Source organism: Ictidomys tridecemlineatus, chromosome 15, assembly GCF_052094955.1.
Source record: "Ictidomys tridecemlineatus isolate mIctTri1 chromosome 15, mIctTri1.hap1, whole genome shotgun sequence".
Lineage (NCBI taxonomy): Eukaryota > Metazoa > Chordata > Mammalia > Rodentia > Sciuridae > Ictidomys > Ictidomys tridecemlineatus.
Genome location: NC_135491.1, coordinates 12,244,694 through 12,271,849, shown reverse-complemented (window position 1 = coordinate 12,271,849; position 27,156 = coordinate 12,244,694). Strand labels below are relative to the sequence as shown.

General features: G+C 52.4%; 4 protein-coding genes and 1 long non-coding RNA gene across 9 annotated transcripts in view; 2 read left to right on the top strand and 3 right to left on the bottom strand.

The window, feature by feature from the left end:
• Megf8 (multiple EGF like domains 8) overlaps positions 1 to 8,480 on the bottom strand; it is a 40,176-nt gene extending 31,696 nt beyond the window's left edge. Inside the window, exons 1-6 of one of the 2 annotated variants that reach the window (XM_005338148.5) lie at positions 7,581 to 8,480; positions 2,551 to 2,714; positions 2,093 to 2,299; positions 1,234 to 1,414; positions 1,064 to 1,152; positions 169 to 584 (exon numbers count right to left, since the gene is read on the bottom strand). In XM_005338148.5, coding sequence (XP_005338205.1) covers positions 169 to 584; positions 1,064 to 1,152; positions 1,234 to 1,414; positions 2,093 to 2,299; positions 2,551 to 2,714; positions 7,581 to 7,767 — 1,244 coding nt within the window. In that variant the 5' untranslated portion in view covers positions 7,768 to 8,480. The remainder of the gene's footprint in view (positions 1 to 168; positions 585 to 1,063; positions 1,153 to 1,233; positions 1,415 to 2,092; positions 2,300 to 2,550; positions 2,715 to 7,580) is intronic. The other variant, XM_078031987.1, reaches the window with a different exon arrangement.
• An 859-nt stretch (positions 8,481 to 9,339) lies between these two features.
• Positions 9,340 to 17,683, bottom strand: Tmem145 (transmembrane protein 145). Of its 3 annotated transcripts, none has more exons than XM_078031990.1 (15): positions 17,487 to 17,683; positions 16,668 to 16,742; positions 16,474 to 16,551; positions 16,305 to 16,391; positions 16,120 to 16,221; positions 15,936 to 16,020; positions 15,319 to 15,390; positions 15,146 to 15,214; positions 14,796 to 14,876; positions 14,619 to 14,697; positions 14,395 to 14,488; positions 13,546 to 13,718; positions 12,480 to 12,600; positions 9,842 to 10,429; positions 9,340 to 9,729 (listed from the first exon to the last, which is right to left on the bottom strand). In XM_078031990.1, exons 1-15 carry the CDS (start codon positions 17,604 to 17,606, stop codon positions 9,481 to 9,483), a joined length of 2,073 nt encoding a protein of 690 aa, XP_077888116.1. In that variant the 5' UTR covers positions 17,607 to 17,683; the 3' UTR covers positions 9,340 to 9,480. The 3 variants fall into 3 exon arrangements, with proteins under 3 accessions (XP_077888116.1, XP_005338207.1, XP_077888117.1); XM_005338150.5 differs by having other exon boundaries at positions 10,223 to 10,429; XM_078031991.1 differs by having other exon boundaries at positions 16,347 to 16,391.
• LOC144370796 (uncharacterized) lies at positions 9,720 to 10,754 on the top strand. Its single transcript, XR_013430758.1, has 2 exons — positions 9,720 to 9,892; positions 10,302 to 10,754. It is a non-coding gene; the product is annotated as an uncharacterized LOC144370796 (long non-coding RNA).
• Positions 17,684 to 19,879: 2,196 nt separating the features above from the next.
• Prr19 (proline rich 19) lies at positions 19,880 to 23,838 on the bottom strand. Of its 2 annotated transcripts, none has more exons than XM_005338152.4 (3): positions 23,700 to 23,838; positions 20,511 to 21,120; positions 19,880 to 20,422 (listed from the first exon to the last, which is right to left on the bottom strand). In XM_005338152.4, the coding sequence occupies exons 2-3, from the start codon at positions 21,112 to 21,114 to the stop codon at positions 19,950 to 19,952; spliced, it is 1,077 nt and encodes a 358-aa protein (XP_005338209.2). In that variant the 5' UTR covers positions 21,115 to 21,120; positions 23,700 to 23,838; the 3' UTR covers positions 19,880 to 19,949. The 2 variants fall into 2 exon arrangements, with proteins under 2 accessions (XP_005338209.2, XP_040134788.2); XM_040278854.2 differs by lacking the exon at positions 23,700 to 23,838 and adding an exon at positions 21,724 to 23,473.
• Positions 23,839 to 23,997: 159 nt separating this feature from the next.
• On the top strand, positions 23,998 to 26,365 carry Pafah1b3 (platelet activating factor acetylhydrolase 1b catalytic subunit 3). The gene is made up of 5 exons (XM_040278856.2): positions 23,998 to 24,085; positions 24,269 to 24,358; positions 25,012 to 25,128; positions 25,207 to 25,329; positions 26,040 to 26,365. Exons 1-5 carry the CDS (start codon positions 24,008 to 24,010, stop codon positions 26,325 to 26,327), a joined length of 696 nt encoding a protein of 231 aa, XP_040134790.1. The 5' UTR covers positions 23,998 to 24,007; the 3' UTR covers positions 26,328 to 26,365.
• The last annotated feature ends 791 nt before the right edge of the window (positions 26,366 to 27,156 follow it).

Sequence of the window (27,156 nt, the reverse complement as noted above, 5' to 3'; positions counted from 1 at the left end):
AAATGAGTTTCTATGGGGGAGAAAGTAACTAAGAGATTGAATAAAAGATCAGAGAAGGTATGAGAGTAAGGAAACGAATGAGTAATAAATGAATGAGTGAAGGAGAGATAAATTAACATAGGGATCTGTTAGGCTAAAGTTCCAGAAGTCCAGAGGCAGGTCACTCACCGGGCAGTGGAGGGCCGGTGTCCACCATGAACCAACAGGGCACGGGAGGGAGCATGGAACACCATGGAGTGGCCAGTGGCGGCAGGGGGCCGCCCACCTGCTGGGATCACCTGCTCCCAATAGCCCCCACTGGTACTGTCAAGGCGGAAACGGAAGAGGCCAGAGGAGAAGAGGTCGTGCTGGGTGCGGCCACCAGACACATAGAGCCAGATGTCATCCACCAGGGCAGCTGCATGGCCTGCCAGGCCTGGGGGCGCAGAGGAGCTGGAGGAAGGTTGTGCCAAGAGCTCCCAGCGGCCCCCACCCAGAGGACTGAAGGCCCATACATCATTGGTAAGCGAGCCATCAGCCAGCTCACCACCCATCAGCACCAGGGAGCCAGCCCAGGCCACGGCCACGTGGGAGTGACGGGCAGCCTGTGGGAAGAGACAAGGAGACAGAGATGGAGAGGGAAACAGATGGTGACACAGAGAGCCAGAGCCAGACACAGACATAAATGTAGAGACAGGGAAAGACAGACAGATGGTGAGACAGAGACAGAAAGAGAAAGACAGGGATATGCAGAGAGGGAAAGGAGAGACAGACATAGAAAGACAGAGAATACAAACAGAGAAGGTGAGACAAAGAAACGCAGTAAGAGAGGGAGGAAGCAAGGAGACAAACAGCACTCCTGGTAGAGTGCTTGCCCAGCACGGGCAAGGCCTGGGTTCAATTCCTAGCAAGAAAATAAAGATAAGCCAGAAACAGAAAATGAGACAGACAAAGGCAGAAGCGGGTTCCTATGTAAAATTGTGGGGGTAAGGGGCATGCGGGGTAATGGGGTCATTGCAGGGAGCCCTGGCTGGGTCTGACAGGTGGACAGGCTCCTCCAGCCAAGACAGGGGAGGGGCCATACCGGGGCAGGACTCAGGTCCCAGCACTCCCAGGAGTTGGCAGAGAAGTTGTACAGGACGAGGTCACCCAGGGCCTTGTTGAGGTCTTGGCCTGTAGAGGGGTTGACGGTCTTAAGCCCTGGTCACAGGCTGCCAGGCCTCCAGACCCCACTCGGACAACCCATTAACTCACCTCCAAAAACAGCCAGCAGCCCTGGTGGGGACAGGAAGGCACCAGCTGCCCCAATACGGGCAGAGAAGGCAGGGTCCCCAGCACTCACGTTGTGCCACCAGCCAGCCCCCTGGTTCTCCCACAGGTGCAGATCACAGGCACGTCCCAGAAAGCCAGGCTCACAACGGCATGGTCCCAGGGGCTGAGGAAAAGGAGACATAAAGGCAAGAAGAGAAAGAGACAGAGCGGAGAGAAGATTTACACAGAGAGAAACAAGCGGAGAGAGATGGGGGGACAGAAAGGGAGAAGGAGAGAGACAGACAGGAAGGGAAAGAATGGAAGTGACGGGCAAAAAAAGACAGGAAGGAAGAGATGGGCAAAGACACAAAGGGAGAGAAACAGGGCACACAGATACACAATCAGAAAAGGCAGAGAAGTAGCAAAGATCAGCAGAAAAAGGGAGGGGCCCACAAGGGGACGGGCAAGAAGACAAAGAGGACATGTAGGAAGACAGGTAGGAGGACAGCATGGAGGTCAATGCTCAGCCCAAGGCACAATCTAGTTGCCAAGGGCTCAGGGCCAAGGTCACGGGTAAAAGGACAGAAGACATGACAGGGAACCCAATGCCACACAGAACAGGAGGGAGGAAAGAGGACAGTGCTCCCAGGTGAGGGGGGGTGTGGGGGAGGATGGAGTGGGAGGTGAGGCCTGAGGGTGGGCATAGAGCAGGGCTAGAGTCAAGGTTGGGTGGCATCTGGAAGGAGAGTAGAGTGGGTGTCTAGAGCCTGGGGAGCTTCAGGCAGGAGCAAGATCCCATCTCAGAGCTGGGAGTGGTTTCACAGATTAGGACCTTAGGTGGACACGACTGGGGACAGCTCACCGAGGCACAAGTACCATGGCTGCCACAGTAGGCTGAACACTCCTGCAGGCTGCAGTCAGGGCCCCCCCAGCCTGGCTCGCAGACACACACTCCAGAGGGCTGGCACTGCCCATGGTTCTGACAGCCCCCCGGGCACAGGGAGAAACGGAAGGAGGCATTAAAGCCCAGCAGGTTGTAGTTGGCATCACTGAAGAGGTGCAGCAGCATCTGCGGGTACAAGGGGACTGGGCATAGCAGGTAGGCTCTGGAGACTAGACGAGGAGGATGACCCGCCCACAGGGGACCCACGACCTCTCTGCCTTTCTCTGTCTCTTTCCACCTACTTTGCCCGTGTCTTTCTCTCTGATGTCCTCTGGTTGCCTCTCTGTTCCTCGTGGTCTCGTTTCCCTCTGTATTCCTCTCTCCCCCAGGTCCCACTAGATCCTCCAGCTTCAGCCATGCAGCACATCTCCACTAACCTTGCCCGAGGAAGCCTCAATGGGTGGAGGCCGGGTGCTCCCACTCAGACTTGCAAGCAGCGGGCCTCTGGGAGAGTCACCGTCATACACAAACAGGTAGTCATATGTGCATTCTGTGTCCAGGAAAAGGAAGTCCAGTAGGATCCGGTGCTGGGGGCTTGGAGCTGGGAGGTGAGCAGAGGGACCAGGTTCTCATGTGGACCTTCTCCCCACCCCTCCACACAACCCACCCACAGACTCCAAACTCTGCTCTGAATAATGTGGGGCTCATGGGTGAGTCAGGCTTAGACCCCACCTTGAAAGGACTCCCAGTCTTATAGCTCAAGGAGGTCAGATCTGTGATAGCCAGAAGGACAGGAGTCTAGAGAAGGAATCACAGTGTCAGTCCTGCAATCAGGCTGAACATCTCCTTGCTAGTCAGATGGGGAAACTAATGTGCAGAGGAAAACCCAGCCCAGTGGTCAGAGAGCAGAAGTGTCCCTGATATTGCACATGTCCTGTCTGCATGAGCTTCAGACAGGCTAGGCTGAGGGTCAGGACCCAACCCCTAGCAGACATGAGACTTGCCCTGTGCCAAGCTGGAAAAACTCTAAGGGAAGACCTGTCTACTCCACCTGAACAAAGGTATAATCCTGGAGTGTCACAGTTCTCTGCCTCTACCCAGAGTTTCATATCTCTGTTTACTGCTGTGGTTACAGACACAAACTGATCTGCCTGGGCTTGAATCCTGACTCTGCCACTGAAGAGCTAATAGCTACATGCCTTTGGACAAGTCACCTACCTTCCCTGGCTCTGGGTATATAATGATACTGCAGTGTATTGTGGACCTATAGCTTTTTAGGCCAAGGCTGGGGATATAGCTCAGTGGTAGAGCACTAGCCCAAGGTGCATAAGGCTCTGGTTCCATCCCCAGCATCACAGAACAAACAAATTTTTTGGCCATTTCTCACATTTAAAGGTGAGTGCTACCAGGCATGGTGGCGAGGCCTGTAATCCCAGAGACTTAGGAGACTGAGGCAGGAGAACTGTGAGTTCAAAGCCAGCCTTAGCATCTTAGCAAGGCCCTAAGCAACTCAGTGATCCTGTCTCTAAATAAAAATATTTAAAAAAACACTGGGGATGTGACTCAGTGGTTAAGCACCCCTGAGTTCAATCCCTGCTACCAAAAAAAAAAAAAAAAAAAAAAGTAGTGCTGATTCCCTACCCCATCTAGCTGAAAAGCCTTTGATGCCTGGCTTGACCAAAAAAAAGTCGCAAAACATTCTGGAACTTCTGATGCTAGGAAGTAAAAAGGTTGCATATTTTACCTAGGCTTCGTGGACTGCTCTCAGAACGCAGCACCATGCTACAGAAAGCCAAAGCCACGTGGATAGTCTACACTATGTGTTCCAGCCAATATCCCCAGCTGAGCTTTCAACTGACAGCCAGAATCAAATCAGCAGCCAACCCTGGGAGGGACCTCCTTGGACATCCAGCCCAGCATTCAGGTGACTACAGCCCCAGCTGACATCTGAATGACTGTGTGAGAGACAATAATGCCCATAAAGTGCTTATGATGGAGTCTAGCTTATCACAGCAAGAGCTTAATACTGTCCTATTCTTGCTCTCAGCCAGGTCCTGGCTCCAGAAGACTTTCATTCCACATCCCACACTAGGTGTCCCTAAGAGACACTGCAGGCAGCTCAGAGGAGTCCTTCATGCTGAGGAAAGTAGAAGCTGGGTTCCAGCTCTGACTCTGACCTGCTGGAGGACCCAGGGAAAGCCCTTCACCCACAACCACTCAGCACTCCCATCTGGATCCTACAGATTTACCACTCCCTCTGACTGTTTATGAACCAGTTCCATGGGCTCTCTGAGCCTATAACTGTAAAACAGGAATAATTCTCCTCATCTACCATGGCTAATGTGAACATTCAGGAAGATGATAACTCTAACCTGCCATCCCAGAGCCAGGGTGCTCAGTAATATGCACTGCCCTGCCCTCATCCTTGTCCTCTCTCACCAGGACCACTGATTCAGATTCCTTCCAGGCCTGGCCTCCAGTCTTGCTCTAAAATGGGTCTTTCCAACTTGACATTTGGCCCTGTCCTTCCTCTACTCAAAAGTCCTGTGTGGTTCCTCACCACCCTGGGAGAAAATCCAGCTCCCTAACTTGGTGTTTGGAGGCCAGTCTTGTCACATCACCCCAATGCTCACAGCTCTATGGAGCAGGGCCTTTGTGCAAGCTCTGCCTGGAGTACATCCTTCTCTTAGTAGCAAGCTTCCCCTCCCCACCCAGGAAGCCTTCCCTGATGGCCCCTAGCTGGGTTAGGAATCCCCCTTCAGGGTTCTCATGTCTCACTACAACCTTCATTCCTCTGGGTCAGGTCTACTTCCCCTGCAGCCTAGGAGGCCCACAGAGCAGGACCTGGGCCTGGGCCTCATTCCATTCCCAGCACTGCCCAACAGGCCTGGCACTGAGCAAGGGCTCAGCAAATGCTGGAATGAAGAAATGCACAAAAGGAAGACTTCTGAAGCTGGCAGCTCTCAGGCTCTGACCACAGCCCCCGGGGAACACCACATAAAGATCCCCACCCGTGGCCTGGGGAAGGCAGAAAACCCATTCAGCTGGACCAGGCAACCAGACCTCCCAGAATCTCACTAGCCTCAACCAAACTACACAGCTCTGTTCCTGTATTCACAAGAACATCTTTGTCAAGTGCCTGCTAGAGGCCAGCTCACCATCTGCCTTACCCAAGTTCCTCCCTAAGTTCAAGGTCTCCTGTTTCCACCCAATCCACACGATTCCTGACAGAAATCTGATCCCAAATCACCATCCCTGCCACCCCCACCCCCACCCCTGCTCCAAAGCAGGATTCTCTTACTCCTGAGGGCTGGGACTAGATAAAACTGTGAACTTGGCATAAAAGTGGACTGGTTGCTAATTTTTCAAATATAGAGGGAGATACTGGTTCTCAGAGGTGACAAGGCTCGGGAGGATGGAAGATCAAGAGAGGTCTAGAGGCCTCCCAGATATTTCCTTCACCCCAAGATCCCCATAGTTGGTCCCCAAGTGTCATTGGTGAAACTCCACAAACATCTCCCTGCAATCTCCACACCTCATGACCATGACCATGCCCCAGCCCCTGCCTAATTCAAAACTCACTCTCTCCTATAGATCAGCATACCAAGTCCATCCCCACCCAGCCTGAGAGCCATGCCCAAAATCTTTCAGTGGCTCCCTAGCAATCCCAAGAGAAAGGTCAAGCTGCTCAGCGTGACATTCAAGGCCCATCTTCCCCAGCTCTGGGCTCCCTCCTCAAGTCCCAGTCTACAGTGCAGCCAGACCAGACAAACCCAGAAGGATCCTGAGAGATACCTGCCTCACTCATGTCTGCATAGAGGCTGTTCCCATTTCCAACTCTGTAAACTCCTATGTGTACTTCAGAACCCTGTTTCAGAAGCTCCTCCTCTATGATTTCTAGCAGATTCTTCACCTTCCCCTAAGCACATTCAGCCACAGTGGCACATTGGGGGCCTCATGTCATACCTAGCCCCACCATTGCCAACATGTTTGTTGAATCTTCAGGGTCAGAGAGTGATTTCCCCCCACCACCACCACACTCATGCTGTTCTCATCCTACAGTCTGACAGAAATGGCTCCCATACTGGGTCAGGCAGACATGCCTCCCCCAAGACACATGACTTCATCTATACCCCACAAAGCAAAGAGGTCTTCTAAAACATAAATCATGCCCTTCCTCTTACTTATCAAAACCTTTCTGAAGCTCCTCAGTGTCCCCAAGATTAAAAAAATAACAAGCTCCACAGTCTACCAACCAAGGAAAGTCCTACATGACTCAGGCTCTGCTATCCCTCTGGCCTTTGCCCAGGGTCTCCTACCTCTCCTTGTAGCCTACTGCCAAACCTACTGCCCTGTGAGGACTTCCTGGGATTTTCTAGACACTGTCTTTGGACTTCTCTTCTCCCTCCATATTGCCTTCAGGATACAGTTCAAAATCACAAAGTCCTATACCCTCTAGTTTCTCCCAACCCCCCAAACTCTGGTTTGATGGTTGCTATCTGACACTCTGTTTCAATATATCCAAGTTGCTCAAAAGCATCACACTCTCCCACTTCCAGGCCTTTGCAGGCTGCTTTCCTTGCCAAGAATGTTTTTTTCCACTTCTTACCCATGTCACTGGTCTCAGCCAATCCCCAGGTTAAGTCAGATGTCTTCTCTGGGCTTCCCACTCCCCAGGAATAGCTTTGCCCTGCCCCCTATTCTCTGGGAGCCCATAAGAGTAGGGTTGAGGTCTTTGTACAGACCTTTCCCTGTTTCTGGAATGCTCTTCTTCCCATTCCTGGCTGATTCCCATTGGTCACTTAGATCTCAGCTTTGACATCTCCTCCAGGAAGCCTCTCTGCTCTCCCAGGCCCTAGGGTTTCACCATCACAGACCACTCTGAGCTGTATTTGTCTCCCCTACTAGATTCCAAGCCCTAAGTCACTTCTGTTATGTTCTGGTGGCAAATATGTGTAGCACACGAATGACTAAAAACAAATGCATTTGCTGAAATAATTTAAACATAACAATAATAATCCTAATATCATTTATTAAACATTTATTATGAATCAGGCATCGGGTATGTTAAATACCTGGTTTCATTTAATTCTAACATCCTTAGGAGGTGACTACAATTGTCATCCTCATTTGGGGTAAGAGAAGTCAAACCTCAGAGAAAGTAAGTCAACTGCTGAAAGTCACAGACCATATATAGCCTAAATTCTAAACCAAGTGACTGAACCGAGAGCCTTAGTGTTCAGCAATTACTCAGAATATCCCTACTGATGCTCTCGGTTGGTCTGCACACACCTCTCCCACCAGACTTTCAGACCTCCAGAATGGGGCTCAGATTACAACACTGGGTGTCCTGCATTTTAGAGTAACCGCTCTGGACCAGAACAGGGCTCTGGCAATGTGCTGGGTGGATGGATGCACAAATGAATGGACTAGCGAATGAGTGAGTGACCCACGCGGCCCCACTCACCCTCGATAAGCCATTCGCAGTTGCCATTGACGCTGTAGTTGCCCGCACCATCCGTCACGAAGCCAGGTGCCTCCCGTAGCACCTGCCGCTGCCCTTTGCAGTCCCCCGCCAGGGCCCCAGGGGACAGCGGCCCCAGCATAGCCAAGGCCAGGGCCAGTACCGCGCCCAGAGCCTGGCCCAAGGCCATCGCCACCTCCGGCACTGACTCCTTGGAGACCGGAAGGGCCTTAAAGACCCGGAGAGGACCCTCTACTGGGGTGAGTCCCTGCAAATGCGACCTCTATAGGGGTAGCATGGCCTTGTAGACCGGGGAGGTCCAGCAGACGCAGTCCCCGTGAAGGGAACAGCCGCTGTTGATGGGCTCTGGAAGCCGAAGAGCGGGCTCTATACACCCATGGAAGGCCCTGTAAACAGGGTCGTTTTGGATGGGGTCGACGCTTAGGGACCGAAAGGGTCCCTGAAAGACACGGGCCCCCATAGGGGGGCCGACCCCATAAATAATGTCCAGGGGTTAGACTCAGGCCGCTGCAGGCCAAAACAGACCTTATAGACGGGAAGGTCCCCAGGGTCCAAGGGTTCTAAGGCCCGGCAGGGGCTCCATAAAGGGTGCAGGCCGGGACCCGCCAGGTAGGTAGGTCCCAGGGAGACCCCTCCAGGTGGGGGCGGGGCGCGAGCGGGTGCCAGGGGCGGAGCCTGTCTTCACGGCTCGGGCCCGGATTCCATAGGCGCACTCACTTAGCTCTCACCCTCCCGCGCCTCCCTCCCGAGCCGGATAGGCCAGACCAGAGAGACTAGGGGATGGTCGGGCCAGAGAGGCCCGGGAAAGACCCGCCGGGAGGGCGTGGGGGCGGGAACCAAGAGGCCGCTCTGGGAGAACCCGCCAAGGGAAGGCGAGAAGTTGAAGACCGGCTGGTCAGAGCGGCCCTGGGAGGACTACAGAGGATCCAACCCCACCCCTCCGCCAAGAGGGACTTCCGGAGATCTCCCCGCCCATCTGTACTCGACCGCATGCGCATCAGCGACCTCTTTGGCTGGCGGAGCAAGAGAATCACGCATGCGCAGCGGCAAGAGCATACCACAAAATCTGGGAGAGCAAAGCAGTAGCTAAGCAACACTTTTGCCACTGGAGGGCGCCTCGATATCCGATTGGAAAAGAAGGTAAAAATAAAGGAGCAGTGCAATACAGGGCTCTGCCAGATGATTGAAATCTTCTGTGCTCCCAGATTCCGAGTCAACACGAAGTTCAGATTATGTAACCCCTTGCCTTGGGTCCCAAAATGTCATTTCACAGATAGACACACTGTAATCCCGAACCTGAAACGGTTCTTGCTCAACCCTGCCGCTCAGCACCATCAAGATGTAAAAGAAGCCACGTTATAAAAAAAAAAAACGAATTCTCTTTTATTTTGGCAAGGGGCGGGGGAGTCTTTGTGCAAGGGACCGAGGGAAGGCCCCCGAATGCTGATAGGGGCAGAGAGCACGGGTCCGAGGTCACAGATCCGAGGGAGGGTTTGAGTCAGACCAGCTTCACAATATCCGTCCTCGGGGTCGCGGAATCCTGGAGTCACGAGCTGGGTCCCGGCGGTCGTCGTGGGTGTGCCGGAGTCCGACGGGGTCAGAGGTCTCGGAGGGGATCGGGGGGTCGTAGATCACGGAACAGCGGGAGCCCAGAATCCGGCGCCGTTCGGGGCAGGGGCTGAGGGAGGGGACGGGGAGAGCGGCTCCCGCGGGACCGTTTGGCACAAAGGGGAAGGGGGGGACGCAGCGCACCCAACCTGGGTACGCGGGGTGGGGAGAATTGGGAGGGTTGGCCAAGCCCTGGGGAAGGGACAGAGCTGGGGGTCCGGAGCCCAGCCGGGGCCCGGTGCGCGGCCCATGGGACAGGGGCGACCAGGGGTGCTCAGACCGGGGGTACGGAGCCCCCGGCCGTGTGCATGCTGAAGTATTCGGTGAAGCCGGTGTGTGGCGCCGCCGTCTGGGGCACGAGCGGCTGGTAAGGCGGCGTCGGGCCATCCCAGCCCGGGTCGGCCGCCTTGGGGAACCGAGCGGGAGGGGGCGGGGAGGCTGCGCCCGGCTCGGCCGTGGTCACCACACGGCCCCTCGGGGCCACTGCCGCCGCTACCGCTGTCTCCTCCACCTGCTTCCCGGCCTGGGAGGGGGGTCAGGGTCAGAGGCCGTTCGGAACCCTCAGGGGGCAGATACGGCCCCGAAGGCCCGTCCCCCTCCCCAAGAAGACCCAACTACCCCAAGGATGGACGCACGTGTCCGTCAGGGAAGGAGTGGGTAGCGGGACGCCTGGGCAGCGGAGCCAGGTACTCAAGGGGAGGCGTTGGGGTGCGCCGGACAAACTCCGGCGGCGGCCTGGGAGCTGGGGGAGAGCCGCGGAAGGCGGGCGGTGGGGGCACCGCGCGTGGCGTTTGAGGGGGCGTGCGCAGTAGCGCCAGGACCCAGTCCGGAAGGGTGGGCGCGGGCGCCAGGGGACGGTCGCGGCGCGGCGTTGGGGCGCGGGGCGTGCGAAAGGCAGGGGGCGGGCTCAGGCGCCCGGGCACTGGGGGCGGGGGCGGCGGCGGGGCTGGGAGAGGGGTCAGGTACTCCAGGGGCGGCGCCAGCAGCTCCTCGGGCGCCGGGGTCGCAGGGCTTACGGAGGAGGTGGGCGGGGGGATGGAGAAGAGCTCCGTGAAGTTGGGCACCGAGTCGCTAATGAAGGTCACATTCCCATAGACGTGCTGCGGAAAGGCCTTGTCTGTGGATTGGCTCCCTCCGGTGCCCGGAGCCCCTGCGGAGGCGATCTGCGATGTGCGTACGTGGTACGGGAAGTTCTTGTTGGCCGCAGATGGGCGAGTCATGATCTGGGGCGAGAGGCAAGACAGGTTGGAGATCACTATCCAGGGCCCGGGATGTTTCCATAAACTTGGGGGTTCTAAAGATTTCCCTCCAGGTGACATCCCCCACACTTTCCTGCGAATGTCCAGACTGGATTAGCTGTCACCTCTGGGCTCCCATGGAGCCCGAGATTCTGACCTTTCCCCTCTAAACATCTTTTATTACTCTGCTTGTGCTTCCTTCTTCAGAGCCCTGGGCTGTCACTTGTTAAGGTTCTTCTCCTGTGTGGTCCAAGTTGATAGCTTCTAGCCACATGTGGCTTCATCAAAATAAAGTTTCATTCACACGGCACTACTGTACCCATATTCAAGTGCTTCTAAGCCACCATAATGGAGAGCACAGATAACAGAATATTTCCATAAAACCCAAAGTTCAATTAAATAGCAGTTAATGCACTCTAGAATGTTAGCTCCATGGAGGCTGGAACTTGATTCTTCTGTTCCCTATTGAATCCCCAGAACCTTCCAGAGCAGTGCCTGGATGTCTCCCTATAGTCCTGCAGACCATGAAGCCAGGGACTGCACCACACCCCAGAAACACAGCACAACCCTTCTTAAGTTGTGTTGAATGCGTTAGCAAGGAGCTGAAGCCAGTGAGCAGTTGGATGCCTGCTGAGCATGTTAGGAAGGAAGCTGGCTGAAGGTGAAATGATAGTAAGGGCACTGCATCTGGCAGTCTGAGCCTGCTTTACATCTCTGCTCCATCGCTCTCTGTATGGGATCTGGGACACAATGATTAAACTCTGAGCCTCACCAGCCAAGAGGGATTATAGTGCCTATTTGGAAAGATGAGAGAGTGGAAATGAAAACCACTGGTGCGGAGCCTGGCACATGGTGGGTTCTCAGAATTTCTTTTTCTTTCTTTCTTTCTTTCTTTTTTTTTTTTTTTTTTTTTTGTGGTGTTAGAGATCCAAATCCAGGGCCTTGGTGCATGCTGGGCAAACACTCTACTACTGAACTATGTCCCCAACCCTCCTCCTTCCTCTTGTTTTGTTTTGAGACAAGGCCTGGATAAATTACCCAAGTCGGCCTTGAACTTACAATCTTCCTATCTCAGCCTCCAGAGCAGCTGGATTAATGAACATGTACCACTGCTTCTGGCATCATTTCTTCTCTTTATCTCTTTCTGAATTCCTACAGAGTTTCAAGCTGAGTACTTCCCTCCATGCACATATTGTGAGTCCCTCAGGAATTGGGGCCCTCAGTGATGCCTATTTTCCTTTTGGGATTCCCCTATATGAGACTTTGTGGTCTGCCAGAGGACAGGGTTTGAAGTGCCTGCCCTGCTGTTAAAGGCCATGGAGCCCTGGAGGTCATCTTCTTTCTCTGTGCCTTAACTTTCCCTCTCTGTATAGTGGGTACAATGACTGTTATCTGTCCTCTCCTGAGGTTGCTCTGACAATTGGAGAGTAAGAATAAACGAACATGGATGTCCCTGGCAAGAAAATAGGCTGCTTCAAGACAGGTGTCCAGCGAACAGTTGATGGATGGATAAATGAATGAATATGAGAACCGTTGTCAAGAAGGTCAGACAGGATATGAACCAAGACAAAAAATAGATGTGGTGCTGGGAACCCCTGATGCCTCTGTCTAAACAACACCATTCAGATCTAGGGCCCCAGAAGCACCATCCTGTCCCTTCCCAGCTACTTCTTCCTGAACAATAGCTTGTGATGAGAATTTTTGGGGGAAGGATGGGGTAGGGGCTTCAGAAGGGCAGAAGGGACACAAAGGAAAATGTGAGAGACCAGGGACAGGATCAGGAATGAAAATAAAGATGTGGGGGAGAAGGCAGGACACAAGATGGCAGAGAGGAATAGTAGAAGAGGGTAGACTCTAGAGGACACAGTAGACTACCCAGCAGGCTATCAGTTGAGGAGTCTCCTCAATGACTAAAGGGCAAATGACTAAAGGGGAGATGGGTCCAGAGCTCAGACATTCAGGCAGATCAGGGGTGGAAGCCTCACCCATCCTCTGCCCTTCAGTTTCCCATCCCTCCCTGGAGGCCCATCCTTACCAGGAACACTCCATGGGCATACAGGTGGATTCCCAACTGAATGCCATTGACAATCTTCTCCCGGGCCCACTTGGGGATCCCAAAATTGGCAATTAGGGCCATGACGGGAACTGCAAAGAACCTGTACAAGAGGTATTGGGTGGGTAGAGACTGCCCTTGCCCTCCCCGCCATCCCTTAGCCCCACCCCCACCACACCATGCATATTCACAGGCCCTAGGCAGGTCCCAAAATAAAGGGCAGCCAGTGTGGCCCTCAAAAGCCAGAGATTGCAAAGGAACAGAAATGCTACTAATCTGGAAATCCTAGGGGACAAAGACTAGGTTGAATTTAACTTGGTTCCACCCACCCAAAATCCTGGCATCTGATTGGAAATCAGTAGATGTTTGATGATTGAATTAACAAATGATGATAAAAAGAATTTACTGCATGTCAGGCCTGTTTCTAAGTGAGTTACATATAAAACTTTTAACTCTCACAGTGAGTTTATGAAGTAGGTACAGTTTCCATCCCCATTAACACATGAGGAAGCTAAGGCAAAAAGAAGTTAATGAATTTATCTGAGGTCACACAGTTAATAAGCTTTAGAGCTGGGATCCAAACCCAGGCTACTTGGCTCAGAGTTTGCCTATTTTACTATTGTATTGTTGAATGATGAGTTTTTATTGAGCATTTACTGGGTGTCAGATACTAAGTCTGCAATATTACCCAATGCATGCTTGAGATAATTATTTGCAAGATATTACTGAAGACCTTTTTTTGTGGGTAAACAATCTAAGGCACTGTCTGTGAAAGTAATTTTTTTTTTCAGTGCTGGGGATTGAACCCAGGGCCTATGTATGCTAGCACTCTACCACTGAGCTATATCACCATCCAAAAGTAAGTTCTTGTTTTTATTTTTTTTACTTTTACTGAGTTTTACTTTGGGAAACTAATTTTTTCAAGGTCATAAAGTGAAAAAGTGACAGATTTCAGGTGACAACTACCTAACTTGAAAGCTCTTCTTCCTTACTGAGGAGGGTCTGAGTTAGGTGGGGGAGAGAAACAATGGAGGACACCACTTCTCACCAGAGGGTGTAGGCAGCAAAGAAGGGCACGTAAAAGGGCTGCTTCTCAGGGAAATGTCGCAGGGAGATGAGCACAGCATAGCAGAACCACACGTAGGCTGCCACCTGCAGCCCGATGAGTCCATAGCCCGCTGGAGACTCATAGGTGTACAGTACCTGACCTGGGTCAAAGAACTGGGTCCCAAGGAGAGGGTTCATCATAGCCCTGGCCTCCTGCCCTGGACCCCACCCCTGGGTACCCAGGGAGCAGAGGTACCAGGTCGGGACAGAAGCAGCAGGGAAGTCAGGGATGGAGAGAGAGGCATATAGAGATAGAGAGGATGAAACAAATGAGAAGACATGCATTAGCTACCCTGTGCCCAACATGGGGCCAAACACCTACCATGTATGAGCTTTCCCATTAGCATCAACTCAATGAGAGAGGTCTTACTGTCACCCCTTTTCACAGAGGAGGAAAGTAAGACTAGGAGGGAAGCCTTTAGGGAGGATAAGATCCTCCACTTTTTAGAGAGGGTAATGGGTCAAAGAGGGGGTCATCACCCAGGGTCAGCCAGCTAAGGCTACAGGAGTGGAATCCAGGTCTGTATAACCCCTGAACTCACAGACAGGGACAGGGAGCTTAAATGTGACAGACAGTAAGAAACCGAGGGAGGAGGAAGAAACCTACTTAGATGGTGAAGAGGGAAAGAATCACTTAGAGACAAATGGGAAGGTGGAAAATTGCAGAGTAGGAGAGAGAGCGAGCCGGAAGGATGCTGTGTGGGGAAGGGCAACAGACAGGTCAAGGAGGAGGAGGCCACCAAAAGCACGGAGGCAGGGGGTGGGGCTTGGCAGGGCCATGGGGACTCACTTTAGCCTCGTAGATAAGCAGCACCACGTGGGTGAGGGTGTACAGGGTCATGTACACAGACAACTTCACAGAGCCCGAATGACTGATGCGGCCCCTGGCAGCAGGCCATGAAGGAAGACAGCAGGAGTGGGGGCTGTCAGGGAGAGGGGGAAGCCACCCCATGCCCCCCCTCCCTGCCCTACTCCCCAGCCCAGCCACCCCACAAACACTCCCTGCCCGGGCACCGTGTCACCGTGAATCCCTTCCCCAGAAGGATGAGCATGAGCAGGAAGATGAGGAAGCTGGAGGAGAAGAGCAGCTTGGCTGGGAAGGGAGGAGAGGGTGGCTCAGAGACTGGCTCAGAGAAGATGCCAGACCTGAGCCAAGGGCTCCACCCTCCCATGGCCCCACTCCATTCTTACCCAGGATCTTCACACTCTCATTGCCAATGCCATCAGTAGCATACTGGCCCCAGTAGATGCAGAAAAACAGGAGGCTTAGGACTGGGAAAAGGATGGGCAGAGAAAGGAAAGGACAGAAACTGGCTTTGGAGCATCATTGTCCTCTGGCACTGTGATCCATATGGTTTGAGTCCTCCTCCACCCCCATCAAGACTCTAGACCACCCACCCCCACCTACCTGCTAGGATACCCAGGAGTTCACAGCCTCCAACCCCTCCTCCATCAGACCCAGGAGTCTTGCCTTAGATCCCCATATCTGGCCACAAGTCCCTCCTCCCCCAGGACTCAAAAGCTGGGACACTAAACCTCACCCTCCACTCCTGCTGCGGCCATGAACATTTTATAAGTTGTGTGAAGCAACTGACGACCTTTCAACAAATCTGGGAAGCAGGCAGGGAAAGGCTGTTCAAAGAGGGGAGGGTAGCCCATTTCCCCAACCCTGCTCCCCCATATCTCCTCTCCCACCTCTATGTGCTGGACTCACATCCAAAGTAACAGGAGAGGAAGAAGATGAGGATGAAGATGAGGAGGAAGGTCACATCTGTCTCCAAGATCCCTAGGATTTGGTGGAAGGAGAAAATGGTTCCCAGAGTGGGTATCTCTCAGCAGGTACCCACTCTGGGCTTCCATAGAGATCCTTTTGTTAAAAATATTTGTTTATTTGATTAGTTTGTTTTTGTTTTTTGGTATGGGGGATTGAATTTAGGAGCATTCAACCACTGAGCTACATCCCTAGCCCTTTTTAAAAAATATTTTATTTAGGGACAGGGTCTCGCTAAGTTGCTTAGAGCCTCTCCAAATTGCTCAGGCTGGCTTTGAACTCTCAATGCTCCTGCCTCAGCCTCCTGAGCCACAGGGATTACAAGCATGCACCACAGAGCCCAGCTACTTGGTTAATTTTTGTGGTACTAGGGATTGAACCTGTGGGTGCTCTACCACTAAGCCACACCCCCCAGCCCTTTTTGTTTTATTTTGAGACAGGGTCTTGCTAACTTGTGATTCTCCTGCCTCAGCCTCCTGAGTTGCTGGGATTACAGGTGTGTACCAATGCACCTGGCTCCCACAGAGACCCTGAATCCTGTTTTCCAGATATCTGCTCACCAAACTCATCAGCAGAGAAGTGCCTTGTCCAGAATGACTTGCCATTGGTGAGGACCATCTCATATTCCAGCTGCAGCCCATCTCCCTGTAGGGAAAGTGGAGGCCTAAGGGGGGTCCTGGGCAGGTAGGGAGTCAGCAGGAAGACAAAGAGGAGAAGGCCCAGGTGGCCATCCCAGCCCCGTACCCCACACTTGCTGAGTGCGATGTACCACCACCTTTCACGCACAGAGCGGAAGCTTCGGCCACTGGAGCAACTCAGGTAGCGGGTTCCCTCTTCTGACACCACCTGGGGAGGAGCCAGGAAAAGGCTGAAGCCTGTCCTCAACGTCCCCAGGCCTCAACTTTCAGTACCTGCCCACTCCCCCGCACCTGACAGCCTGACCAGGCATACTGGGTGGTGAGATTGATGACCTGGTTGTTCTCCGGCCTGATCACTGATTCCTTGGCCAGGCAGTCCTGAGGAAGGCAGAGATAGGGTCACTCTGTGGTCACCCACAACCTCTGCCTCCTCCCCCTGCACCCTCCTCACAGCCCTCACCTTGTCTCCTGCCTTGTACACTGCTGGCCACTGGGATGGATCATCGAAATAGAGGAGGATGTTCTGACAGCACTTGGTCTGCAAACCCAGAGATTTGGGGGTTTGGGGAAGTGCATGGAGCTATGGTAGCCCTTACCTTGGGAGGCCTAGGGATTATCCAGCCTCAGTTTGGCAAGTAGTTGGGGGAGACTCACCTCAGGGTAGCGGAAGCGGAAGTCCAGTCGACCATAATCCGAGAGGAAACAAAATCTTGTCAAGAATACCCAGTCCTGGCAATGGGACCCAATCAGACTCTCTTCTGAGTCCATCCAGAAGGCTCCTCCATTTAATAGACTCGCAACCTGTCTTCCCTACCCAGATAACTGGCTTCCCAATACCACAAGGAGACCAAGTCACCTCCAAAATTCTTTTCACTTCCCTTTTGCATGGGTCCAGGATTCCTGCTGCCCTGGTTTTCTACCTCAGATGACCCCCAAGTTTCCTCCCCTTGAGCACTCCTTCCTGCATTTCCCATGGAGGGCCCTGGAGGGCCAGGTGCCCATAGAAGCCACTTCTGTCCAGGCCACCGTCCCATCAGCATTACCCCAGTTAGCGGAGATCGCGCACGCAGACACACACACACACACACACACACACACCCCGGCGGTTCCAAAGACCATCCAAGCTTCCACCCCGCCCCTCCTGGCCCTGGGCGCGGGTGCGGTGAACTCGGGCTCTCTGCAGGAGTGAAGAGTGCTGTCCCTTCAGCACCACCTCGGTGCGCCCCCAACTCCCACCAACTCCGCCTTTCCCAACCCTGCCACCACCCCACCCAGCTGACCTCAACGTCCCTAATACAACCCCCAAGTCTGGCCTCAAGCCCAGGGTCCCCGCGGCCTCGACCCTGCCCAATCCTCCATCCGCCCGGCTCCAGTCCCACATCCACCCGGGAGGGGCAGCAGGGGGCGGGGCGCACCCTCTCCTCTCTGGTCCCCGGGTCTCAGCCGCCGATGAGGAGGGCCCGGCGTGCTCACCTCCTTGGAGCTGAGGTTGCCCCGCACATACTTGGCCCGGGCGCGGGGGGGCAGTGGCAGCAGTAAGAGCAGCAACGGCGGGAGCAGGCGGCGCAGCGCGGGCGCGCGCTGGGGCTCCATTCCGCCCGCTCTGGCCCGGGCTCCGCTTCGGCTCCCGCTCCGGCCGGGAGACGGAGGCGAGAGCGCGCGGGCCGGCCAGCGCGCGCCCCCGATTAAAGGGGCCGCCGGGCGCAGCGGTCCCCGCCCCCTCCTACCCAAGCTGGAGCCTACCCTTCCCACTAGAAAGGGGAAGCCCCCTTGCCCATCTTTTGGCACTCCGCCCCAGCTCCAGTTCTGTACTCTGGGGGTCTCGCGGAAATCTTTGGTTCTTTGAGTCCTCAACTGAACTCAAATTCCTCTAGCTGTCCTCTTCCAGACTCCAGCATGGCACCAACCTCCCAGATGCGAGATCTATCCTGACCTCCCTACCCTTTACTCCCCAAAAGATTCTTTGATTAACCATCCCTCCAACCATGCAGCCCCCCTTAGCTCCATACCCATCTCTGGGTTGCCAGGGCCCTATTCCAATGCACCATGTGAAGTTTCTGCAGAGGCACAGAGGACAAGCTATTTGTTCTGGGTCACACAACATGGAGGTGGAGGTGGCAGAGCACTATACCACAACCATCAGACCTGGATGCCTGACCCTATCCTATCACTTCTACTAAAGTGTGAAACATGGTTGCTGTGAAACAGAAGTGTGAGATATCCAGGAACAGAGACTCAAGTTGTCTGGGTTCAAATTCCAGCATTGCACTTACCCACCATCACCTTAGCCAAGTCATTCAGCCCTGTGATCACCCAGTCTCTTTGGCCTGTGGTTTCACAATGAGCAATGCAAAAGCCTAGAAAGGCTATTCGGGGTAGAATCAATGCACTTTGGCTTGTTTTCTCTTACCAGACTCCAACAAAATTCCTAGTTTTGTCCCCACCTCTCCACTAGAGAAAATTTTCTGCTGCTCAAAATACTCTTTTTTAGCCAGACACAGTTGCACATACCTGTGGTTCCAGCAACTCAGGAGGTTGAGGCAGGAAGATTCCAAATTTGAGGCCAGTCTCATCAACTTAGCAAGACCCTGTCTCAAAAATATAAACGTCTGGGGATACAGCTCAATGGTAGAGCACCCCTGGGTTCAATTACCAATACCTTAAAAAAAAAAAATCTTTTTACACTTTCTAAGCCAAAAGGCCAAGTGGAAAACCAGTGCATGAAATATCTTCAATGTAGAACATGGGGTCTTTGCTCTATGGCCAGTTGTTGCCAGGAGAAATCTGCTGCCACATCCTTTTTGCTTTCTGTGTGTGTGTTTTCAGTAGTGGGGATTGAACACTGAGGGATACTACAATCCCAGCCTTTTTTTTTTTTTTTTTAGTTTTTCTTTTGAAATAGGGTCTCCCTCAGTGGTTGCAAGGCTAAAACTTGTGATCCTTCTGACTAAGCCTCCTGAGTGGTTTTTTGGTACCGGGGATTGAACCCAGGGGCACTTAACCACTGAGCTACATCCCCAGCCGTTTTCTGTATTTTATTTAAAAACAGGGTCTCACTGAGTTGCTTAGGGCCTAAGTTACTGAGACTGGCTTTGAAGTTGAGATCCTCCTGCCTCAGTCTTCGGAGTCACTGGGATTATAAGCATAAACTACTATGCCCAGTGAATTTTTTTTTTAAGAAGCAAAACTACTTGATTTCTAATGTAGACAATTGGATCTAACATTTAATATATCATGTGCAAAAGAAAAAACCCCGTGGTCCAGATTCAGCCCTGATCTACCTCTCCTGCCTTGATCCTGTACATATACTGTTCCTTGTGTTCATCAGGGCAGGAATTCCTCAAGGACAGGCCTAGATGTGACTCTAGGTCCCAGCATGGCCTAAGGATATGGGCTGAATGAAAATGTCCCACACCCTGTTTGCCCTCCTCCAGGTCTTATACATGCTGTTCCCATTGCTTTAAATGTTCTTTTTAGCCAACTATCAAGTTTCTACCAACTTTTATTAATACAAGATCTATTAGCTCCTCTGTAAAGTCATTACTTCCTCCTTGGATTCCCCAGCCCCTGATCCTCTCTTCCAGATGCAATCTCTGGAGCTGGGATTGTGTGTGTTCGCCCCTAGACTGGCATCTTGGTCTCACTGACTCTGGGTTTCAGCATCACCAGAGCTTGGAGTCAGGCACATATTTGGCCATAGTGAGTATATGTGTTAGAAGGACTATTCCCCAAGTTCCTCCATTTTTCTAACCCCCCAGGCTCCAGGAAGGTGACTAATGACAGTACCTTCCCCTTCATCTTAGCCTAAGGACTCAGTGCTAAGGAAAGCTGCTCTGCTGGATGAGCCAGTCACTGAAAATCAAGAGGACCATGAAGAAGTTACTTTATTGAGGTGAATGAGTGCAGGTAACTGCCCCAATCCTGGCCTCAGCACTCTCAGTACAGTCTCATGGGTGGAAAGGACCAGGCTTCCGGACTGCTCTGAGCTACCACCCAGGAGAGGCTGGGCAGTGGGGCAAGGGGGCTGGGGCTCCAGTCCAGAGCAGAGGTTCTGGGCAACAAGGGTGATAGTGGCTGAGGCAGAGGCTGAGGTGGGCCGACAGCCCAGGGTCTGGGAAGGGGTGGTGTGGCTACTAGCCAGATGCTTTTCAGTAGGTCAAAAGCTGTTGGAGGGCCCCAGGCTGCCCCAGATGGTGAAGGCAAGGAGGGCAAAGTGGGTGGCCAGGGACCTCCTGGTGGCACCAGGCTCACCCTGTGTGTAACGGGAGGGCTGGAGGTATGAGGCATGGAAAAGGTGAGCTCCTTTGTTCCCCGAAGTCTCCTTTGCCTCTCTTCCCTTGGGGCTTGCTCAGGGCTGTTGATCCAGGAGGGTGTCATCCTTTGTTTCTCAGAGATTCCAGGCTTGGTCCCTTGTACAGAGGAAAAAAAAATATATGGGAGAGAGCTGAGCTACAGCAGAGAAGGGAAAGGGAACATAGGAACAGGAAGTGGGCTCACCTGGCAAGGGTGGGTGGCAGCCTCGGAGCACCAGGGAAAGGTCAGGTACACAGCCATGGCAGGCCTGTAAGTTTCCCACGATGATATCCCTGGCCTCCTGTACCAGGTTCCTCCTGGGGAAGGCCTGTGGCAGAATCAGCTGGCACTGCAGCTCACCCAGCAGTTTCCCCAAGCAAGGGAGCTCTGGGGAATGTGGGGGGCCTGGACCGAAGTCTCCAGGCACCTGATTCTCCTTGCCCTTTGACTGTTCTGGTTCTTGGACTCTGCCTGGGTTTGGGGAGGGTTTGGTTTGGAGAAAGAGAGTTCCTGATTCCAGGGACCCACTGCTAAGCAATCGGGCCACATCCAGAGATTTCACCTCATGGTTGAAGAGACCCCGGTGCTCCCGGCTCAGCCGGCCCTGAGTTATGACCACAAGCTTGGAGGCAGAAGGGGCCACAGGATCCCGGGGGGCCACGGGATTCCAGGGAGCCATAAGATCCTGACGGCTCCCCCGGCGGCTGCCCACAAGGGCATTTCTCTCCCTCCTGGTCTTCCGTCGGCGGACACGGCCAGGTTTCTCAGGTTGCTGGAAAGGCTGAGGTGCTGGCCGCCGGGAGTCCATAATGTCCTGAAAGATGAAAATAGGCTGGTCATCAGATGCAGGTAAGTCAAGTAGTAGTAAAGTGAGAAATGATAGTTGAGTGAGGAATACTATTTAAAGAAAAAAGCCAAAAAAAAAAAAAAAAGAAAAAGAAAAAAGTGGACAGAGAGCAGCTGAAAAGGATTTGTCCAGAGAAGGAATCCTAAATGAGGTTGAGATACTAGTAACATAAGAAGAGACGTCAAGGGATAGAGAAAGGACAACTGGGAACTGGAACATGGGGATATAGTTAAAAGATGAAAGATGACAGACAAATGGATCATGAAATTGGAGAGATCTAGGGACCAGAATGGAATTTTGGACAGAGGAGAAATCCAGGAGTTGAGGAGTTACAAGAAGATGCAGAAAGTGAAATAAAAACCTTAGAGAAAGACAGGAGAAAGAATATCAAGAGAAGTTGGAGAGCCTGAAAGATCCTGGAGGACAGAAAGGAAGACAGAAGAGCTATCAGGGACAGGGACTAGTTTTGAGGGGAGGCCTGGGGCAAGGGGCAGACTAGGGCAGTTGAGGCAGAGCAGGGGGCAGAATGAGGGGAGTGCGCAGAGGTAGAGTGGGGGAGGGGCAGCGTACCCTCTTCTGTACCAACGAACCTGCCCCCAACTCACTCCACGTGGCTGTGGAGAGCAATGGCTTCTTTCATACCCGAGCCTCGAAGCCGCCCCGCGCTCTTCGGGCCTCAGGCACACTACACGCATGCGTGTGTCCCTGCCACGCCCTTTGACTTTCAGGCGCCCTATAGAGGCACGAGGCTCCCAAAGTGCCAGTTATAGCCCCGCCCTTCCAGCCTTACTTGGCCTCGACATCTCCTGCCCACCAATTAGCTGTGAGATTATCCTAGGCCCGCCCCATTCCTGACTGCTGATTGGTCTAGACAGCTATTGGCGGGCTGTCTAGAAGTCAAGATGAGCGGGCGAGGAGAAGAGCTTTGTCTTCCCAGTTTCCTGACACAGACCTGATCCTTGGAGAATCTTACTGTGGTGTTGTCATTCACAGTCTCTGAAGCTTAATTATCTAGGTCAAACACCCAAACAAGTATATTTGACCTTGGAAATTTTTGAAATTGCTCAGAGCCTCCCTCAAATGGTTGCTAGAAGGTTGGAAAGAACCAATACATCAAACTTGAAACAGTGCCTACTGAATAAATGAATGAATGCTTGGAAGCTTTGTTTCTCACTCAGCTTTGCTTCAGGAACTACCCCGTCCCCCACCTTTCCAGGTTATCTGTCTATACTTGTTTCCTCAGACTTTAAAATCAAACAATGCCAAGATATTTCCCATGCATAAGTAATAGTATAACCAAATTTCTTTTCTTTCCGTTTGCCCAGTCTTCATTATATCTCAAATTCTGCTCAGATACTGCTTCTTTAAAAAAACAAACAAAAGCAAACAAACAAAAAAAAAAACCTGGCACTCAGAATGCTTCTCTTCCTCCTCCAGAAGTCCCTTGTACTTCCCTCAGTCTCAACTTTGACTTCTCATAGCTCCATGTTTGTTATCTGTCTCCCCAAAACAAGGATAAGGCGAGGATCCGACACATTCATGCAAAATTCATTCAGCAAGTATTGTATTTGTTGAGCAGCCACTATGCCAGGCTTGGTTCCAGGAAAGTAGATTCAGCAGAACATAAACACAATAAATAACACTCATCTCTGACTCCATTATTAATCTATCCAGAAGCAATGAATAGTAGGGAAGGTCCAACTTGGAGGTGGGCTACAAGAAAATGATCAAAATGTGTAGGAGAGAGTGAGACCTCCACCAGGTCCCTGAGAACAGGGAGATGTGAGAAGACATTAAAATTTGAGATTAATTTAGAGCAGGGATGTGTAGGGGCGCAACCCTAGGTGGCCTTGGCTGTGGATCTGTTTCAGAGGCCAGACACACCCAATTGAAGGTGTAGGTCGGCCTCTATGTTTACAAAAGCAGCAGAGGCGACAGATCTGCAAGTTGATCTGCAGAAGAAGTGCCAAGATGGACCTGAGCCCTGCAGACATCTCCAATTTCCTTTCTTTTTCTGCACCTTGTAGGTATTCTGGTGTTTTAAACTTACAGATATGTAGGTTAGATTTTATGGCATAAAACAAAAACAAACACCCTGGTGTTTTGAGTGAAACCCACGAACAGAGAGATTCCCTAAGGCTCTGGTTCCGCCTTAGAGTGTCTCCAAAGAACTGTTCCTCTAATTTTCACGTTTTGCCATCTTTTCTGTCCCCTACAACAGTAGAAAATAGGAGCGTCCCCTCTTGCCAGGTGCGTAGGAGCCGCCCCCTCAAGGGATCTAAGTATGAACTCGTCCACTCGCTTGCCTCTCCCCCCCCCCACTCGCCGCCACCACGTGAATGGGGCACACCCCCCACACCGGAGGTGGTCCTTTCATCACTTTTCTTTTCGTACTGCAAATGGTTTCTTCCACCAAGGAAAAGCGATAGGTTTTCCTTGCCCACTCTCGGCTTTTCAGGTAAATCGCCTCTCCCCGTGGCACCAGTAGGTGGTTTCTCCCACCTCCCCCGCCACAGGGATGGTCTCGCCTGCCCCTCCCCCCGTACCGGGGTGCGCTAGCCGCCGCCACCGCCCACTAGTGAGTGGCCCCGGCGGGAAGCGCCGGACGAGCCCACCGCGCGGCCGCCGTGGGGGAAACGAAGGTTCCTAATTCCACCTCGCTCCAAAGTGAAGGTTTCCGCCCCTGGGGAAGAGGCCGCGCCCTAGATCGGCCTTCGTCCTCCGCCTGAGAGAGATCGTCGGGACAGTCCATTGTTGCCTGGAGGGGTAGGAGTGGGCGTGGCGGAGTCACCTCCTCCTGGGAGCACTCCCGGGCCCACCTCACTTGTTCCTCCGCAGGAGCGGCGACGCCAACATGAGCGGAGAGGAGAATCCAGCCAGCAGGCCCACACCGGTGCAAGACGTGCAGGGCGACGGGCGCTGGATGTCCCTGGTGAGCGATTCCGCCCGTTGCGTTCGGGTCGGGTGGTTGCGAGGCTAAAGCAAAATGCTGATTCTTGCGGTTCTCAACACCTGCCATCTGAGAAGCTGAGAACTGTTGGGGTCGTGCTGCCTAAGGAAGTGGGGCGGGGCCTGGGTCGCGCGTCCCTTTGACTCCTCCTGTTGTGTCCTCCAGCACCATCGGTTCGTGGCCGACAGCAAAGATAAGGAACCCGAAGTCGTCTTCATCGGGGACTCCTTGGTCCAGCTAATGCACCAATGTGAGGTGAGGGCTGTCCCCTTCCTCCTGCCCCATCCTGGCCTGTGCCCTAACTAAGCTCAGGATCCAGGCCAGCTAGATGTGGGGTGCTCAAAATGGCCTGAGGCCGCTGGTCACCAAGAATCTCCGTGTAAGTGCAACATAATGTGGAGGAGGAAATGTGTGACCTGAGTTTGTCAGATTGAGTCTCTGAATAACAAGACTTAGAAAGACGCTTTCCTACAAGATTGCCTAAGGTGAAGCTCTTCATTTGCTTCAAGTAGTTCACAGCCCTACTTTAGGTTTACCCAAAGTAAAGATTAACTATAATGATGATTCACAAAAAAGGCTGGATCATAAACTTTCCACTAAGCAAGGTTCAGCCATAATGGTATTCCTCAAAATAAGTTTCAAATATAATGTTGTTGGCTCCATGCAAAGCTCAAGCAGATGGATTTCCATAATGTAAGTCTTCTTCTTCGGGGTTTGGTTTAAAGTGAGACCATATTGTTTTCTATGAAGTGAGGTTACGCCATACTGGGATTTGCTCAAGGTGAGATTTAACCAGACAACTTCCATAAAGCAAGGCTTTTCTATAATGGTATTTGGTTAACACCTGGACAGAGGATGGTGACCCAGCCTGAGCCTAGGCCTATGCTCACACCATTTCTCATCCACAGATATGGAGGGAGCTCTTTTCTCCCCTGCATGCCCTCAATTTTGGCATTGGTGGTGATAGCACACAGCACGTACTGTGGCGGCTGGAGAATGGGGAACTGGAACACATCCGGCCCAAGGTGAGTGGGGCTTGGCTGGGGAGCTGAAGCACCCTTTGTTTGCCTCTTCACCACTGCTTCCCACCTCTCTTTCCACAGATCGTGGTGGTCTGGGTGGGCACCAACAACCACGGGCATACAGCAGAGCAGGTGACTGGTGGCATCAAGGCCATTGTGCAACTGGTGAACCAGAGGCAGCCCCAGGCCCGGGTCGTGGTGCTGGTGAGAGGCTGGGAGTATGGGAAAAGAAGAATGGCGGTGGTCTGGGACATCCTAGTTATAGACCGGCAGGCACAGTTCTGGGCAACTATGGCAAAGGACAGTGATTTTCCGGCAAAAGCACACATGGAAGATTGCTACTCTCATGATTGACTGTGATTGAGGATGTATTTAGGAACCATTAGCCCTTTTCATTCAAGAGAGTGCTGGAGATACTGGGAGTGTTGAAAAACTAAAAACAAACAAAAAACCCCACACTTGCATAGCTGAAATTTGTCAGATATTCCTAGAATGTAGGCTCCATCACTTCTAGTTAAGGTTTTTCTTTGAATGAGGGCATTTACCCCTTGCTATATCAGCATTTAAAAAAATTTTTTTTAGATGTTGATGGACCTTTATTTTATTCATTTATTTATATGTGGTGCTGAGAACCGAACCCAGTGCCTCACACATGCTAGGCAAGTGCTCTACCACTGATCCACAATCCCAACCCCTATGTCAGCATTTTTGAATTGGAAAGAGACTGACACCCAGAAGTTTCTTGCTGAATGGGAGCTAGGACATGGTTTCAGGAACCTCCCTTCTATCCTCCCCACTTTCCTATACCTGGTGTATTTTGCAACTGGGAATATAATGGGAAGAAGCAGTTTAGTACAGAGCTTAATAGCCAGATGTTGATAGGACATCTTAAAATTTTTGGAATTCCTCCTCAGGGCCTGCTTCCAAGGGGTCAGCACCCCAACCCACTTCGGGAGAAGAACCGACAGGTGAATGAGCTGGTACGGGCAGCACTGGCTGGCCACCCACGTGCCCACTTTTTGGATGCAGATCCTGGGTTTGTGCACTCCGATGGCACCATCAGCCACCATGATATGTATGATTACCTGCATCTGAGTCGCCTGGGCTATACACCGGTCTGCCGGGCCTTGCATTCCCTGCTTCTGCGTCTGCTGGCCCAAGACCAGGGCCAGGGCGTCCCTCTGCCAGAACCCACATCCTAGACATCCTGCCTCCCACATTAAATCCTTCTTTCTCAGTCTCCTGTTTCCTGCTTTTATGGCCAAGCTCTTAGGGTGCCACCACCAGATAATCCATGAGCCTGCAGTTCTCTAGGGTGCTTTGTTCTGCCTGAGGTATCACTAACATATCAAGGCACACTTGTTCTTGCAGTTAGTTTAATTTTCACTATTACAGTTGTGTGCTTCAGGCAGGTGGTCAATTAGTAAACACTGAGTGAAACTAGCTTGCCAGCATTACTTTGTTAGGATCAAGGTCAAGCAGGATTTCTTGGAACTGAGCAATCCAACAGTCAAAGCCCATCCCTCACCTTTGCAAATGCCATTCCCTTAGCTGGAACTTCCTGTTGCTGACTCTTAAGTAGATACCTACCACTTCCTGTGTAGGTTCCCTTACCCTTCTACCCTGAGTAAGTCCCTCCACACAGTGCAGGCATGGGTGGGTGTCTCAGGTTGGTACTTAGTAGAGTCCACAGGCTTGAGCCAAAATGATCAAACCCAAAGAGGCTCATCTGTGGCTGCAGTGCTGGCTCAGGCCACATGGGGGTAGCAGAGGTCACTTTGAGGACAGCCCTGTATGATGGACAGATTGGCCTCAAGTCCTACTTGTGAGCTAGGATCTCTTGGGGCCTTTTTCTTGAGTAAGATTCCTGAACTGGTAAGTGTGAACTGCTTTTCTTGCAGCCCTTCATCCCAGGCCTTCCCCAAGCTTCCTCACTGGGTAGCTGAGAAGGGTAATGAGGTTCCCTGAGGAAACAATGGCCCTGACTGCAGAGGCTGCTTTATCTAGAGGTAGGGACCTCTGTCCATGGTG

Coding starts and splice junctions, on each gene's coding strand:
- Tmem145 (XM_078031990.1), bottom strand. CDS start 17,606: ATGGAGCCCCAGCGCGCGCCCGCGCTGCGCCGCCTGCTCCCGCCGTTG. Junction 16,021..16,119: donor TCGCACTCAGCAAGTGTGGG/GTACGGGGCTGG, acceptor CTTTCCCTACAG/GGAGATGGGCTGCAGCTGGA. Junction 14,698..14,795: donor TGAGAGTGTGAAGATCCTGG/GTAAGAATGGAG, acceptor CTCCCTTCCCAG/CCAAGCTGCTCTTCTCCTCC.
- Prr19 (XM_005338152.4), bottom strand. CDS start 21,114: ATGGACTCCCGGCGGCCAGCACCTCAGCCTTTCCAGCAACCTGAGAAA. Junction 20,423..20,510: donor CTGCCACCCACCCTTGCCAG/GTGAGCCCACTT, acceptor CCTCTGTACAAG/GGACCAAGCCTGGAATCTCT.
- Pafah1b3 (XM_040278856.2), top strand. CDS start 24,008: ATGAGCGGAGAGGAGAATCCAGCCAGCAGGCCCACACCGGTGCAAGAC. Junction 25,129..25,206: donor TGGAACACATCCGGCCCAAG/GTGAGTGGGGCT, acceptor CTCTTTCCACAG/ATCGTGGTGGTCTGGGTGGG. Junction 25,330..26,039: donor AGGCCCGGGTCGTGGTGCTG/GTGAGAGGCTGG, acceptor ATTCCTCCTCAG/GGCCTGCTTCCAAGGGGTCA.